The sequence below is a fragment of the Drosophila yakuba genome, chromosome 3R, assembly GCF_016746365.2.
Source record: "Drosophila yakuba strain Tai18E2 chromosome 3R, Prin_Dyak_Tai18E2_2.1, whole genome shotgun sequence".
In the NCBI taxonomy this organism is placed as follows: Eukaryota; Metazoa; Arthropoda; class Insecta; order Diptera; family Drosophilidae; genus Drosophila; species Drosophila yakuba.
In genome coordinates, this window is record NC_052530.2 from 20,467,535 (window position 1) to 20,484,062 (window position 16,528).

The 16,528-nt window shown below is 38.5% G+C and overlaps 1 protein-coding gene across 1 annotated transcript in view; it reads left to right on the forward strand.

Moving 5' to 3' along the window:
• The window catches only part of LOC6537679 (mushroom body large-type Kenyon cell-specific protein 1), a 68,264-nt gene extending 51,859 nt beyond the window's left edge, over positions 1-16,405 (forward strand). Inside the window, exon 6 of the mRNA XM_002098188.4 lies at positions 5,664-16,405. Coding sequence (XP_002098224.3) covers positions 5,664-8,220 — 2,557 coding nt within the window. The 3' untranslated portion in view covers positions 8,221-16,405. The remainder of the gene's footprint in view (positions 1-5,663) is intronic.
• Positions 16,406-16,528: the final 123 nt, after the last annotated feature.

The following is a 16,528-nucleotide window of genomic DNA, read 5'->3' on the forward strand; positions in this document are numbered from 1 at the left end:
GCCTACTCAGACCATCAAACCACTTGAAGCACAAAAGCCACTGACGCTGCAATTTTTGGAGTTTTTCCTTTTTTCGTCAAGCGTTTATTATTACAGATTTTTTTCCGGCTGCCGATGCCGAGGATGATGAGACGGCGTCGCTCCTCGAAGCAGCAGAAACAGCAGAAGCTGCAGCTGAGGCAGCGACGCCGACGTCGCCCAGCGCAGCAGACAAAAATGAGTGCATCATATCGATCGCTTTTTTTTTGCAAGCTGCGTTTTACTTTCTCTATGTGTGTGTGTTTTAATGTGTGTGTGTGTGTGTCAGCACTGAAAAAATACATAGTCTCGAAAATAATTACTCAATTAAGAAGGTTTCATTAATCAAATTGTGGCTTGAGTTACATTTCAAATCCATTTAATCTCGAAATATCTCAACACGGAACATTGTAGATTTATGAGCAAAATACTTATATTTTTTTAATTATTTTAAAACGCATGATAACAATTATTTCTAGACTAGCACAGATTTTAGTAAAAAATAGCACAAAAAGAGGTTTATAAATTAAAATAAAATATATAGTGTATAACTCAAAGAAACCAAACATTTGAAGCCTAGTTACCTACACAGTCTAGTTTTTTCTCTGTGTATGAGTGCCAGTGTTTTTCGTACTTTTGGTCCTTCTTCTTTGCTACTTTTTTCTATGCACTTTCGGCGGTTTATAGATGGGGGCATGGGGCGCAGGAGGGGGTGGGGCGGTTAGCTGGGATTGTCGCTGGGTATATATTCATTATTTTTCGTTTACGAAAAATTCTCCCCACGCACACACCGAAACACCGAAAAAAAAACGTACCCGAGAGAGATTGCGAACGTAATAACTGGCAAAGAGTGACGACGATGACGCTGACGTTGACGCCGACGTCGGCAGCGCAGTTGGCTGCATTTGGCCCCAAAAAATACACACAGCAATAAAAAGTGCAAAAAATGAGCGAAATATATAAGGTACAACAACAACAAAAAACAACAACCAAAACAGCAACAAAAGGTTAATGCGTGCACTGGCCATTGCGATTGTTATTGTTGCAGGGCAGCAATTTTTTAACGCTTTCATGGATCCCGCTCGGTTTCGTTATTTTATTTTCCCTGCTCTTTTCCATCACCACTCTCATTTACCCATTTTTTGCCATATTTTTGTCATTTCAATAAGTGTTGGGTGGTGCTGCGACTGGGCAATGCTCGATTGTTCTGCACCCATTACTTATATTGACACAGTTGACCTTACAAGCCATTAGAACAACCCATTAAAATAGGATAATATGGTAGTAATATATTTTCGAAACAAGGAAAGTAAGATAGCAAACATTGCTTTTATTTCTAAAAAACAAACTTAAGTAGAAATCAAATACAAACCTAAGCAAGTGTTGTAGTTGCAGGGTATTCTGTGTCCCTATCATCTTATGAGCAAGTATGCAACTACCTATTTAATCAGCTGATGAATAGTTACGTATTTGTTTTGGCTAAACAGGGTATAAAAAGGTCCTTAAAACCTCTTTTTTTAACCCGCCTGATTGCCGTTATATGCGTGAGTGAGCGGGATAGAAACAAAAACGAAGTAAGTGCATACAAAAATGCAGCTGCTGCTGCAGCGACGTCGACGTCGACATCAGCGTCGCAAAAAAAATGAGTGCATATCTTCCGAAAAAATGCAACTGCAATGAATGTGTATTTGCGTGCGTGTGTGTGTTTGGGACTGGGCTCTTGTATGGGTTGATGTATGCACAAGTGTGTGTGTGTGTGTGTGTGCGGGAGTAAGAGGGATGGGTGGTGTAGGATTGCAAAGGAGGGGGTGGTGGGTTCGCTGCGCACGCATCAAGTGTAGGCGCTGTGGGGCGGACTGCATTGGCAACAAAAACAAACATGCAATTGCATTCATACCCACACACACACATACACACTCACACACACATGCACTTAATGCATTTTTAACAAAATTGCATTCGACGTTGTCAACACACATACACATACACGTTTCGTGCACAAAAAAATGCCAGCTTGGAACGGGGGACAGTTGACGGCATTGTGCGCCCGTCGGAGCCAGCGGCAGCGGCTTCCTGCTCCCCCCTCCCGACACTACCACCCTCCCCCACTCTCTCCCTCTAACCATTAACCCCACATTCCATTGCTACCCCTTTTCACCTACGTCCCTGGCACATTTTTGGCGGCCACCAAGCACGCAACCAAATCGAGAGACTCAAAGCATTAAAAACGGCTGAAAAATGCCAAAAATTCAATCTGTAGTATACTTAAAAGTAGCAAAATAATCTATAGGTTAATAGGATTATAGATTCCTATGGAAAACACTTATAATTGGTATCGATTTAGTAACCACAAATAGGTTTAAAAGAAATTCAGGCTTTAATAAAAAGTGTGGCATAGTTTTTGGCGCAACAAATTTAAGTGGAATATTTATTTACTTATAAATAATTAAAGCTAAACGAAATTTATTCATATACTTTTTCAACTACTTGATAAAGTTGAAACTCACATAAAAATTTAAGAAATAATACAAGAGTATCGTTATAGCGTGGATTTAACTGATTAAAAATTTCACCTTTCAGTTGATATAATTTATGAAAGAAACCAACATCGGCGTGTTATTTTCCGCCTCAATTTCACGTGACAATGGGCGTGACCTGTGCCTCGGAATCACACCGCAATTAACGTGTTTTCACAATTACCAAGCCAAATATAATTGTTGTTAAGGCCGGCACACAAAAAAAAAAAGAACTCTCTTTGCCGAATAAACCAAAAGTTATAACCAACATTTGTTGTAGGGGTTGTGCTAAGTGGGCGGGTGCTTTGTATGTTTACTTATGTACGTATGACCGAAAACCAACAAAAGGTGTGGGATGAACCGACAAAAATGCAATATGCGCATAACAACAACGGCGAAAGAAATGCATTTCAGTTGCGTCAAAATTGCAACAACAAAAAAATGCGCAAAAAAAAGAGCGGCACACACGCACACACACTGGCAAAAAACGAAAAAAAATAAAATTCAACCCTTTGGCTGGCGCTGCCACAAATTAAAACAAAATGTCAGAAAAATTGCAACGCCAACGGAAAAGAGGCAACAAAAAAGTGCATGGCAAAAAGGGTTTGGGGATCCCCCTTTTTTTTCTGCTGTATTTTTTCGGGTGCAAATGAATGCTCTCCACATGCGTGTGCAGCACGGCAAGAACAACAAAGGCGGCAACAAATGCATGCATGTTGTACAACAAATGCAGCTGCAACTGCAGCAGCAGCAGCAGCGACGTCGACTGCAACTGCGACTGCGACGTCGACTGCGGCAGCGGCAGCGACAGCGATGGCTGTTGCAATGGCAAATTGCAATTGAAGTGCAGCCAAAAGGTAAACGACACCAACGAAAAAATGCAAACGACATTGAAATGACATTTTTCATTTATTTTTCGCGCGCGCCATCCTTTTTGCCTTTTTGTGGGGGAATCCCGACGCCCAAACCCCTCACCCCCATTTTTTTTTGGTTCTGCGCAATTATGCAAATTTTTTTCGCTTTTCCTCTTCGACTTTTTTTTTTTGGTAAATTATTTTGTATATGTAAAATGAGCAAAAATGCGAAAAACTGTCGCCATTAATGATGATGCCACCGCCCACAGCCCAATCCACTTACGGTCAGCCGCCCCCTTTTAACCCGCCCCTGACCCGCCCACGCTCCACCATTCCCCCTCCATTCCCTCTCACCAAAAATTAAAAAAAAAAAACCATCAGCTATCATACAGTTTAACATTCACTGCCACCTGCTGCCGCTTTTCTTGTTCTTCCTCTAGCCTGCATTTTTCTTCTTCTCTGGTTTTTTTTTGCATTTTTTTTGTGTGTTGTCTGCACAATTTTCAGACATTTTCCAGACGCGCAAGGACTCCGAAACAAATGGGCGTAGGGCGTAGGGCGGAGGGCAAGGGGGTGGCTTTTGGGAAAAAAAAGTGAAAAAAGTTCCTATGACTTTGCCATCAACTTTTGCCAGGGACGCCTCCTGTTGTGCCACAGCCCTCAGCGAAGGGCGCCAAAGAAGCTGTGCGTTCTGCCACCGCCCTCCTCCACACCCCTTTTTGGCCACCCCCTGCCACGCCCCCCGCCCTGCCGGTGCAATGTCCCCAGCCGCCCACGAAAAAAAAATGAAGGCAAGAAAGGGTCTCGAGCTCGTCTCGTTTCTGGTTGCGCATAAAGAAAAGAAATATTTCGTGCAGCTTCGCCACTCGCAGAAAATTACAGCTTCCCAAGGGATTTCAGAAAAGCCAAAATATACACTTTAAATTCTTTTAATTTGATAAATATTAAAAATTTTATAACAACTTATGTTCATAGTGCACAGCATGTGGAAACCCTTAATGAAATGAAATACATATACAAGATGTAATTATATTTTTATATTCTTTAAAATTAATCCAAGTTATTCAAGTCGAATTTTCCATATCATATGGATCAAAACAAGAACAACCAATTTTAATTTTTTTTTTTTATTAAAATATACTTTTCAATCCTTCATAATCCTCCTAAACAAAATTATAATTATTAAACATCATATACTGAAACTATTTGTAAATATAAAGTTATTGCTACCTTTCATCTCTAGAGCTCGTACACAAATAGTTTTAATAGTTTAAACGTATTTAATAATCAAATATAAAGGTAAAGCCCCATAACTTTTGCGCAGTGCACCCTTGTTGTTGCTGTCGGAAAACAAAAGTTGCCGCTTCCTGATGAGTTAGTGGGAGCAGAAGGAAATGCGCTTGGACTCACGCTCGCGCTGGTATTAAGTGAAAAATGTTTATGCTTTTTTTCCTTTTCTGGAGAATGTCTCCTTTCGGGTGATTTTTTCGTTTTTTTTTTGTGTTTTTTGGTATTCGTCTAATGAACTTCAAAAACATATTTGGTCCCAAACTCCAGGCCCCACCGACTTGTCATCTTTTGTCTTTTCCCGAAAAAAAATGAATGGCCACCAAAATGGGGGAATACAAAAAAGAAAAAAAGAAAGCAAAAAAGATTGTATAGCATCCTTGGCTTTGCCTTTGACACCAGTGTCGTCTTTTCCTCCTCGCCTGCTGCAGACATTTAAGAAGCACTCATTGTCAGTCCTCTCGAGTGCCCGTGCCTCTGTGTTAGTAAGGTTGTGTGTCTGTGTGTGTGCGAGTGTGTGTGTGTGTGAGTGCCGAAAAAAAGGAGTGCTTTCTACTAAGCCAAAATGGGAAGTGGCTGTCAAGTTCTTTGATGGTGCTGCCAAAAAATATTACCCTCGAAGCCTGAAGCCACTGACAAAAATTGCCGGGAGATAAAAAGTTGATTGACTTGCTGACTTTTTGGCGGGCGAGTGTGGGTGATTGTGTGTCGAAGGTGCTTTCGTCGTATATTTTAGGGGAAATCCGAAATGAATTGACAGAAACATACAATCTTATCGCAACACCTGAGTGGTCGTAAAGCAGAATATGACTTTTATAAACTTGCAATAAACCAATCATCCTGAGCTTGCGTATACTTGATTTTTGTCAGATATTACGAAATACCACAAGTTGATAGATAAGCATTAATAAAAGATAATAGTATATATTTAATATATATTATTAAATTATATATTTAAAACTTAATTTGTTTCCGCTATTCCTTGCAGAGCCTGTGCCACGCCCACGTCGTCGGGAAGGAGGGCGTACAGTGAAGAGGATCTGAGCCGGGCCCTGCAGGATGTGGTGGCCAACAAGCTGGATCACCGGAAGGGAGCTAGCCAACACCATGAGCCGCGCTCCATTCTGGACAACCGGCTGTACAAGATGAAACACCAGGACCAGGAGCAGGATCACGATGGCGACGAGCTCGAGGACTCCAACGATGATGCAGAGGCGGAAGTGGACAGCAATGCGTCGACACCGGCGTATCCGGCGGAGTTTGCAAGGGCACAACTGCGCAAACTGAGCCACCTGTCCGAGCACAATGGCAGCGATCTGGGCGAGGATCTGGAACGTGGATCGCCGAAAATGGGTCGACATCCGGCCGGTGGCAATGCCAGTGGCAATCAGGGCGCTCTGCCCTCCATACCGCTGGATGCCAATGTCCTGCTGCGCACTCTGATGCTGGCTGCAGGCATTGGAGCAATGCCCAAGCTGGATGAAACGCAAACGGTGGGCGACTTGATCAAGGGTCTGCTGGTGGCCAATAGTGGCGGCATGATGAACGAGGGACTGCTGAGTCTGCTGTCCGCCGGTCAGGAGAACAGCATTGGCAATGCCTCGCTGTTGCTGCAACAACAGCAGCAGCATCAGCAACACCATCAGCAGCAACAGCATCAGCACCAGCAGCAACATGTCGCCGCCTATCGTCATCGCCTGCCCAAATCGGAGACTCCGGAAACGAACTCCTCGCTGGATCCGAACGATGCCAGCGAAGATCCCATACTGAAGATTCCGTCCTTCAAGGTCAGCGGTCCGGCCAGCAGCAGCAGCCTGTCGCCGGGCGGTCTGGGTGGTGGTCACCACCATTCGCTGAACAACAACAACAGCCTCAGCATCAGCAACAACAGCAATCACAGCAGCAACAGCCACCGGAACGGCAGCAATCGCAGCCCACATTCCGCATCGCCCATGCTGGCCGCCGCCGTCGCCCAAGGTGGTTACTCCGCCGGCAACAGTTTGCTGCCCTCGTCGTCGTCCAGCATACAGAAGATGATGGCCAGCAACATACAGCGGCAGATCAACGAGCAGAGTGGCCAGGAGAGTCTCAGGAACGGGAATGCCAGCGATTGCAGCAGCAACAATGGCGGCTCCACCTCGCTGGGCTACAAGAAGCCGAGCATTTCGGTGGCCAAGATCATTGGCGGCACGGACACCTCCCGGTTTGGTGCCTCGCCCAACCTGCTGTCCCAGCAGCATCATCCGGCTCACCACCTGACCCACCAGCAGCAGCAGCAGCAGCAGCTGAGCGCCCAGGATGCGTTGGGCAAGGGAACGCGACCAAAGAGGGGCAAGTATCGCAACTACGACCGCGACAGTTTGGTGGAGGCGGTCAAGGCGGTGCAAAGAGGTGAGATGTCGGTTCATCGGGCGGGCAGCTACTACGGCGTACCACATTCCACGCTGGAGTACAAGGTGAAGGAGCGTCATCTGATGCGACCCCGCAAGCGGGAGCCCAAGCCGCAGCCGGATCTCGTCGGCCTGACCGGACCAGCCAACAAGCTGCAGCTGGACAAGCTGAAGGCGGGACCGCATGGTGGCTCCAAGCTGAGCAATGCACTCAAGAACCAAAACAACCAGGCGGCTGCAGCGGCGGCGGCGGCAGCAGCAGCAGCGGCCGCTGCCACGCCCAACGGCCTGAAACTGCCCCTTTTCGAGGCCGGTCCGCAGCAATTGTCCTTTCAACCGAACATGTTCTGGGCCCAGACGAATGCCACCAATGCCTACGGCCTGGACTTCAATCGCATCACGGAGGCGATGCGAAATCCCCAGGCCAGCAATCATCACGGCCTGATGAAGAGTGCCCAGGACATGGTGGAGAATGTGTACGATGGCATCATTAGAAAGACGCTGCAGGCGAGCGAGGGCAATGGCAGTGCGGCGGGCAATGGCAGCAACGGTAGCAATGGCAATGGCAATGGCAATGGACATAGCCACGGGCATGGACATGGTCATGGACACGCCCTGCTCGATCAGCTGCTGGTGAAGAAGACGCCGTTCACGAATCATCGGAACAATGACTACGCCGCCACCTGTTCGAGTGCCAGCGGAGAGAGTGTGAAGCGTTCGGGCAGTCCCATGGGCAACTATGCGGACATCAAGCGGGAGCGACTGAGCGCCGACAGTGGCGGCAGCAGCGATGAGGAGCACTCGGCCAGTCACATCAACAACAACAACAGCGATCTGGCGCACAACAAGAACAAGAGCGGTGGCGGTGGCGGTGGCAATGGTCAGACCAATGGGAATGGCAGAAGCAGCCGGATGACATCGCGGGATGACTCGGAAACGGATGCCAGCAGCCTGAAGAGCGGCGAAAGTGGCGGCCAGCAAAACCACAAAATGATGGATCTCAATGGCAGCAGCAGCAGTCACATCAAGTGCGAATCGGAGGCGGCCACTGGACACCACAGTCCGGGACACCATGCCACATCCATACTGCACGAGAAGCTGGCCCAGATCAAGGCCGAGCAGGTGGACCACACGGAGCAGGTGGAGCAGTTATAGGAGCAGCCGATGGCCGCGAATCCAGCGTTCGCCTGGCCACCGCTGGCCGCCCACTACTACAGCTTCTAGGCGGAGGGGAGGGAGAAAGGGAACACCAAATTAAGCCACGTTTTTTGATAGTACCATACAAATCACTATATAGAATTATATATATATATATATATATGTATAAATATATATATACATATATAATAATTTATGCCAGCCAGCTGACCGATGTGTGTGTGGTAAATGTGCGCTAGCTCTTAGTTAAATGTGTAATCAACTGCATAGGGGATAAAACAAAACAAACAGAAGATCATAAACAACAAAAGAAAAAACAAAAATAACATAATGAAAAACCGCAAGCAAAGAAACATACATTTGTGCCCCGGAGTGTACGATGTATATTTTTGTTTCGTTTTGACAATCGACAAATAGGCATTCTCTTGTACAAACTTTCTTAAAAGCTAACAAAAAACAAATCTAAAACCTTAAGACCAAAAAAACACAAACAAAACAAAACAAAACAAATACTGAGCAAAAACCAAGAACCATTTTCATTTTGCATTTCGTTTCGAACCGCATTTTTATGTTGAGCATATTTTTTACTGAACAGAAACAGCAGTCCAATGGAAAAATATATACATATATATGTATATAGCAGAATTATATATATAGCCAACAGGAAATCAGTAAAGCACTTACAAGCCAACAACTTAATCGACTTCTGTTTCGGCCAGGTTTTTGGCCCTCGAGCTGCGATTTTCGCACATTCCATAAGATACTCTTATGTTCCACATAGTTTTCGTACGCAAATTTCTAGATTTCTAGAGCAGTCAGAAGCGCAGCTCAAACAGGGCCAAAACCCCAGGCAGTTGTCCTCGACATAGACAGAATGAGTATAGCCAACAACAGCAACTACAACAACAATAACTACAGCAAAGACCATAACAACTACAACTACAACAAGCAACAACAACAGCAATATCCGATCAATAACAACAACCAACAACAAAAAAAGCAATAATAATACAAGACTCTACAATACAAAGAATGAAACAATGAAATAGCAAAATTCAAAAATGGAAAAAACAAATACAAACCGAAAAACATCAATCAAAAACCAAAACAAAATTAACCACAAAAATTCAACATTTTTTATGATTTCAAAAGATGAAAATACAAAACGGAAATCAATAAACAAAGCTGCCTTCACATTTACAAATTAAATAAATTAGTAAGCAAAGCGAGACAAAGCACACAAAATAATAATTGAAATGAAACGCAAACGCAGAGTAAAACGCAAAAAAAAGCAAACAATTTCAGAAATATAAATCCCGAAATTACATTTTTAATTTGACAAATTCAAAAACTTAAATAATACAAAATATTATACCCCAAAACATTCAAAATCATTTTTATTCGAACAAATTCCACACATATTTAAATAACGTAATCAAAATTAAAGTGTTTCGGTGTTAAAAAAAAATCAAACAAAAAACAACAAAAATATATCTATCTGTGTTTAGGCTTTAACAAGAGAAATTTGAAAACAAAATTTCAAGATTTTGGCTTAAAAGTAAAATGATACGGAAAAAAAACAAATTTTGAGAACACACATTTCATGTACAGTCGCCTAACCACCAAAAGTAAAAAGCATAAATATATAAAGACTTTATATTACTATATACCATATACCATATGATATATATTTGTATATTTATGTATGTGTGTGTCTTCATCACTACGCGTATACCTCAAACCAAACACATGATCATTTTGAGCAACTAAATATATTTAAATGTACTTATACACTCTACACACTCTTTTACAGGAGAGCAAAACATATTTACACAGTTAAGCCCCCCTAATCCAAATCTTTGGCCCTCCTTTCGACGTATCTACATTTCGTTTGACTTTGAAATTCTATCTATGGGTAAACAACTAACTAAATGTCTGCGTAAATGAAAATAGATGAAAAATTATATAAATGTACCTAAAAACATATTTTGTGTGCTAGCTAGTAAGTGTCAAAAGAAAAAGAAAAAGAAAAAACCATACAAAAACGATATACAATATATTTAAATGAAGATGAGATGGGGAAAATTGTCGGAAATATTTGAAAATATTTAGCGAATTATAATACAAGAAACAGTCAAAGGTATGGCATGAAAAATTGTGGAAAATAGCAAGCGAAATGCGTTTAATAATTCTATTGAAATCATTTAAGGGCATTTAATATATTTATCATTTCCACGATGCGATGGATAAAAAAGGATTTATTGGCTAATCTCCCAAATTACATTTGATGTGCATAAATGTTGTGGTTTAGAATCAAAATCAAAGGAAACAAAATTAAAAGTTAAGGCTTAAAAATGTAAACAAAAAATTTAATACAATTATAAATTTTGGTATAATAGCGAAGAGTTCTGCGAACCTAAAGGAATTAAAAATGTTTATTATATGAAAAATTGAAAAAATGAAAATATGGAAATATGGAAGGGAAAAATAGGCGAGAGTAGATAAAGAATGGATGGAAATAAATCAAAAAGTATTTATTGCTAATTTAATTATATTTGAAGTATACATACATATTTATTATATACATACATATATATTAGACACACTATCTGTGATTAATAATCCAAAATTTTGAAGAGCATTTTCTGAAATAACGTTGGCTAAGCATATGCGAAAAGACAAAACCAATGGATAAAGCAACACACACCCATGTAAAGAAATTGTAGACAGATCGGATAAAACGAAACTAAACCAAGCACAAGCTAATGGCCAAATGCAGTTGGCCCCGGAAATCGGGAGCTGCTTTTGGCCAAGAGAATTTCTTAAGCTACGGCACACATCACTGAAAAAAAAAACTGAAAAGAAAAACTAAAAACAAAAACTAAAAACAAAAACTGAATACTGAGCATAGGTAACAGTAAGCAGAAGACAAGCCCGATGGTACTGTTCAGAACATATATAGTTGTATATATTTTGGAATAATGTTCAAGTTCAAGTCAAAATTAAATGAAAACAAAAACGCAATCTTTTATAATGCAAAATTATACAAAGGAAAATTATAAATACAATTTCGCAACGCTAAAAACAAAAAGGAAAAACGAAAATATTGATGTAAAAAGAATGAAAATCAAACTTAAAATAATAAACAAGATAAAGTGCAATTATACGGTTTAAATAAGCAAATTTAAGAAACAAACGTTATAAAAACAAAAACACAAACATGTTAAAACAATGAAAATATTTCGAAGCAAGTTTAGCTACAAATTCCAAGGCAACTGATAATGATAAGAACCATTTACAAGAAAAAAACCAAGACAACAAAATACAGTGCGTTTCATAACCAACCAAATGGGCAATAGAATATTTAAATTCTATTATTGCCCTTTGGAGTACTGAAACGCACTATGGCCCTACTTCATATTGATGGGCTAATCGGATCCAAAATCTGAAAACCAAATTTAGGATCCGCGATGAAACCGAAACGAAAGATCATAACTGCAGAAAAGAAGTCGAAAGTCGAAATGTCAACCTAGTGGTAGTTCGAAACACAAACAAAAAAAAACAAAACAAACCAATCGAGTGTAATTGAGTAACAGCTTGAGAATGTTGAATTGTATAGAATTTTTGCTTGTTCACCTGGTCGAGGGTGGCGTGGTTGCGCCCCCTTTTAGTTTCTAGGTGGACAGGCGAAAACGCTCAGGTACGTGTTTTATTTTTCGGAGAGAAACAAGATTGATTACCCATACATTACTTATTCTTTGTTTTACTACAACATAATAGTTAATATTTGTATAAAAAAAAAAAAAGCGGACGATGGCGAGAAAAGGAAAACCAGCTAAAAAAATTGATATATTCATAATATAGAATTGTTTTATATGGTTTGAGAGCGTAAAATATTGAGGGTTTCTAGCGTGCTTCATGAAATTGCTCATATTTGTGTATAAAATCTAATTTGTTCAATGCGAATCAAAATTTGCTGAATATAAGTGCATATATATATAATTAGAGTTTATGTTTCGGTTTAGTTAAGCGCATAAAATGATTACGATTATAAATAATTATTATTAGTTATGACCTAATAGTAGGCAAATCAAAATTTCTTCACATAAAACAATCAACTTCTACTTTCAAACATTTTATAGACGTAACTATAATTATTATTCTATTATTATACGGACTAAAAACTATTTAGCGCGTTGTTAGACTCGATTTATGGTTTGTACATATTAGAAAACATTTTAATGGTATTCTCCTCTTTTTTTATTATTACTAGAATTATTACTCCCTATTTTAATTGACTTCTTAAATGGGCAACATCATTTGAACTATAGTGCAATTGTTTCAAACAAAACCAAGCAACCAACAACAAATATATTAACATTAACAAGATTAATATAATTTACAAGCTTTCTTTGCCGATGCCAAGAAGGATGAATAATGCATATGTCTACCGTATGGATCGAAAATCAAAAATCATTTTAAGTGCACATAACTCTTTAAAATAGCAGTTAGACTACGCCTAGGTTTTTTCATCATTATTATGCGCACGCTTCAGTCCAAAAATTGAAATTCTACACACATTCTCATTGCTCAGTTCGAGACATCACAATCACAAGCCAGAAAAAGAAAACTCAAAACTTTTCACCTAAGTTCAACTTGAGCGACCGCAAACAACTCAAGATCAGCAAAGATCACAAGCGAAAATTGCTAAGAAACAATAGCCCAGACGTGATAACAACCACAAAATAGCCCAGCACAGACAACCAATCACCAACAATAGCCCAAAAATAATTGAAACAAAAATTGATTAAAAGCCAACAGAAAAAAAAGATGAAAATAATTAATTACATGAAACTAATTAATATACAACGTGGACACTAGATGTGTCCAAAGCTCAGATAAAAAATCCAAAACAGCCTAAAGTCGATTGTACTTTTCTTTTTTCTATCCACAAATACAACCAACAAACAACAGCAACAGCAACAACAACAACAGCAGAAACCACAATTTTATTAAACAATAGTACTACTCTTACTACAGAACTTAAATAGCCACAAGTAAATAGAAATAGCCACAGCAATTAACTTTAAACAAGATGCCCAGACACAGATACACACAGAAACGTTTCTTCAAAACAGATTTGTATTCTTAGCCACATAACCGATACAATAGCCACTTAATTAGGATCGATCATAGCCAAGCAATAGAATCAGATACAAACTCAGAACCGGAAACAGGAAATCGTCAATCGTGAATCGTGAATTGCGAATCGCGAATCGGAAAAAAGAAGCAGCACCAAATCGAACTGCAAAAGGCAAAAACCATTATATCAATAATAGGATGAAAAACATAATGAACTAAAGAACAAAACCAATTTTTATTTCAATTATTAACTTATAAACACAACAACAACCACAGCTCCACACAGTTACAGTTACAACAACAACAATAGCCCTAGAAAATAATATTCATAATTAATCAATCAATCAATCCGTAAAACCAACAACTTCAATAGTTATAAGCAATTGGCGTAAAACAAAAAGAAAAGCGAGAAAGTACCACAGAAAACCAAAATCTTAGCCAGGCAAAAGTTTTGAGCATATTTTTCATTATTTTTACAACAAACAAACAAACTGATGTAAGTACAATTCATAAATTTAGACTTTTGGTAAACTACAATACAGAAAATAGAGCAGAAAAACCATTTTTTTTTTTTGCATTAGATAATTGCTACAAAATTAAAGAAATGGACGATTTTTTAGTGGAAAACAAAAGCCAATAAGCAAATAACAAGAATTCGCATTATAATTAGCAATAGCCCATAAGTACAGCAAAGTGTATTAGCAATAAAGCTAAAAACACTAAAAAAAAAAGCAGAGATTTTTAAAAAGGAAACGGAAAAGTGAAGAAAAAACATAAAACTGCAAGAAAAATGTGAAACTAATTTGTTCTGCGTTAAAAAAAGAAATCCAAAATAAATATGTTTTATTTGATAAGTAATTTATAAACATATTACAATTTCGCTTAATTTGATTTACACAAGAGTAAATGTAATGCATACATTGTAAACCTTAAATTAATATTTACAACAGCAAAGGCAAAATTTCTGTTTAGTAAGGCGTGCATAATTGTTATTATATTACACAGACACACATAACTAAGTTTAAGTTTATAATTTTCGTTATCTTTATTATTTACTTATTATGTTTTAAACGCAAAAAAAAAATAAAAAACAAACCAGATATATACAATATATTTACGAATTAAACGTTTATTAATAAAATGAAAAATATTTTAGTTAAACCATTCGTTTATCGTTTGCATTCATTTAACACCACAGGAGGCTTTCCGTTCACACATTGCAGAATATAAGAAACTCGAATATGAATATTCAATTAAATTAAGCACCGTCTAACAATTGCAACAAGATACTTAATACCATTATACGCAATAGTTATAATTGACAGATGACACGAATATGAATATAAACTGAACAATAGCCCAAAGTAAATATTGGCCATGGTAGCAGTCGGAGAAACTATCCAACCTTCTAACGTGGCCAATATTTGCTCCATTTTCACATGCAAGAGATGAGCAACAACAATTGGCACTCAACAGATGCAATTCCCAACAACAAGAAGAACAACAACAACAACAACAAGAAAAACAATAACAATTATAAAAGGCAATTGAAACATTAATTTCGGTTAATTGAATTTGGTTTTTAGTTCAGTTCTTAAGTCGAATCTCACCACTTTCGAGAATTGTTTCGGCTCCAAACCCACTCACCCAAATTTTGGAATATTCCGAACCAGAATCAAAAATGGCACTAACTACACAGACGAGCCAAAGGAATCGTACATCTAAACTCAACACAGCTTCAGGGACCAACTAAAGGAGAAATGATTTAAACTTAAATTAAAGAACATATTCAAGAAAAAAAACTGGTAAATCAATACTAAAATGTAACACACAGAAGCACCGAACGTGTGACTTGAAAAACTAAAGCTAAATCAAATTTTGAGGCATATCTTAAAGACGAGACATAAATCGAGGTAAAAATTGCGAAATTAAAAAAAAAATTGTGAAACTATGCTAAATTATGCAGACCCGGAAAATCGTATGTGTGTACATAAATGAAGGAGCAACCCTTTTGGTAATCTATATACATATATATTATATACATTTAGCGTGTCAAAAATAAATCTAAACTTTAGATTCTAAAAGAAACAAAAAACATATATCTCTAAATGCAGTGAAACTTCAGGCCATGCTAACTTTGGATGAATTCTGATTAAAATTATATTTGTAAGAGAAAAAAATGTATACGATATGCGAGGAAATTAAAACTAAAACTGGATTAAGTGTAAAAAGAACATACATATTTCGATGGCAAACAAACCAAAAAAGAAAAATGGATTGAAAATGGAGAAACCCCTAATTTACATACAACTAATTATTCTTTCGCTTTGGCGGTGACCTTCTGTGTAAATAAAAAAAAAACAAATCAAATGAAGAGTAAAAAATGAAAAAACCAACCAAAATAAGGTAAATTCAAATTAGCAAAATTTTTGTCAACAAAAAAATGACCTAGTAAATGCTAAATTCAAATTTATAGTACATATTTGTGTATGTATGAGTGTATTGCATAAGTTCGATGTGGGTATATAACAATTATTATTAACATTATGCTTATCCCTTTCATTTCCAAGTTATATACATTTTGTTCGCAAGACAAACGAATAAGTCGAATACTAAATTTGAAGGCAATAATAATGAACAAATGAAGAACATGTGCTGAACTGCTGAACTCCAATTGAATTGCAACAAGAGTAGGGAGACATTAACCGAAGTGAAACATTTCGAACCAACTCAAGTGTATGGCAAAAACATTGTAAAAAAGCATAAAAAACAGACCCGTTGAGAAAGTCAAGGACGCAGGCGAAAAAATTGCTTAAGAAAATAATGAGATTTGTGTATATGTGAACAGAATGAGAAAAAATAGAAGGTTTACTGAATTAACTGTCGGAAAGCAAAACTAAAAGGAAAAATTAACAACTTGCAGGTGGGACAGTCGGAATACAAACCCCAAAGAAAACTATTAACTTGTAATGATGTGAACTTGGAGCATACTCTCAGTATTTTTATGAATACTGTCAATAAAACATTAATTAAAGATTAACAACTTGTTTTCATTGCAATCGGGACAAGTGCATAATTATGGCATTGGTAAGTATTTAAAAATCTTGGCTTTTGGCGAAAAATGTGTATTTCATTTGCTGTCAAATCCCAAATTTACGTACAG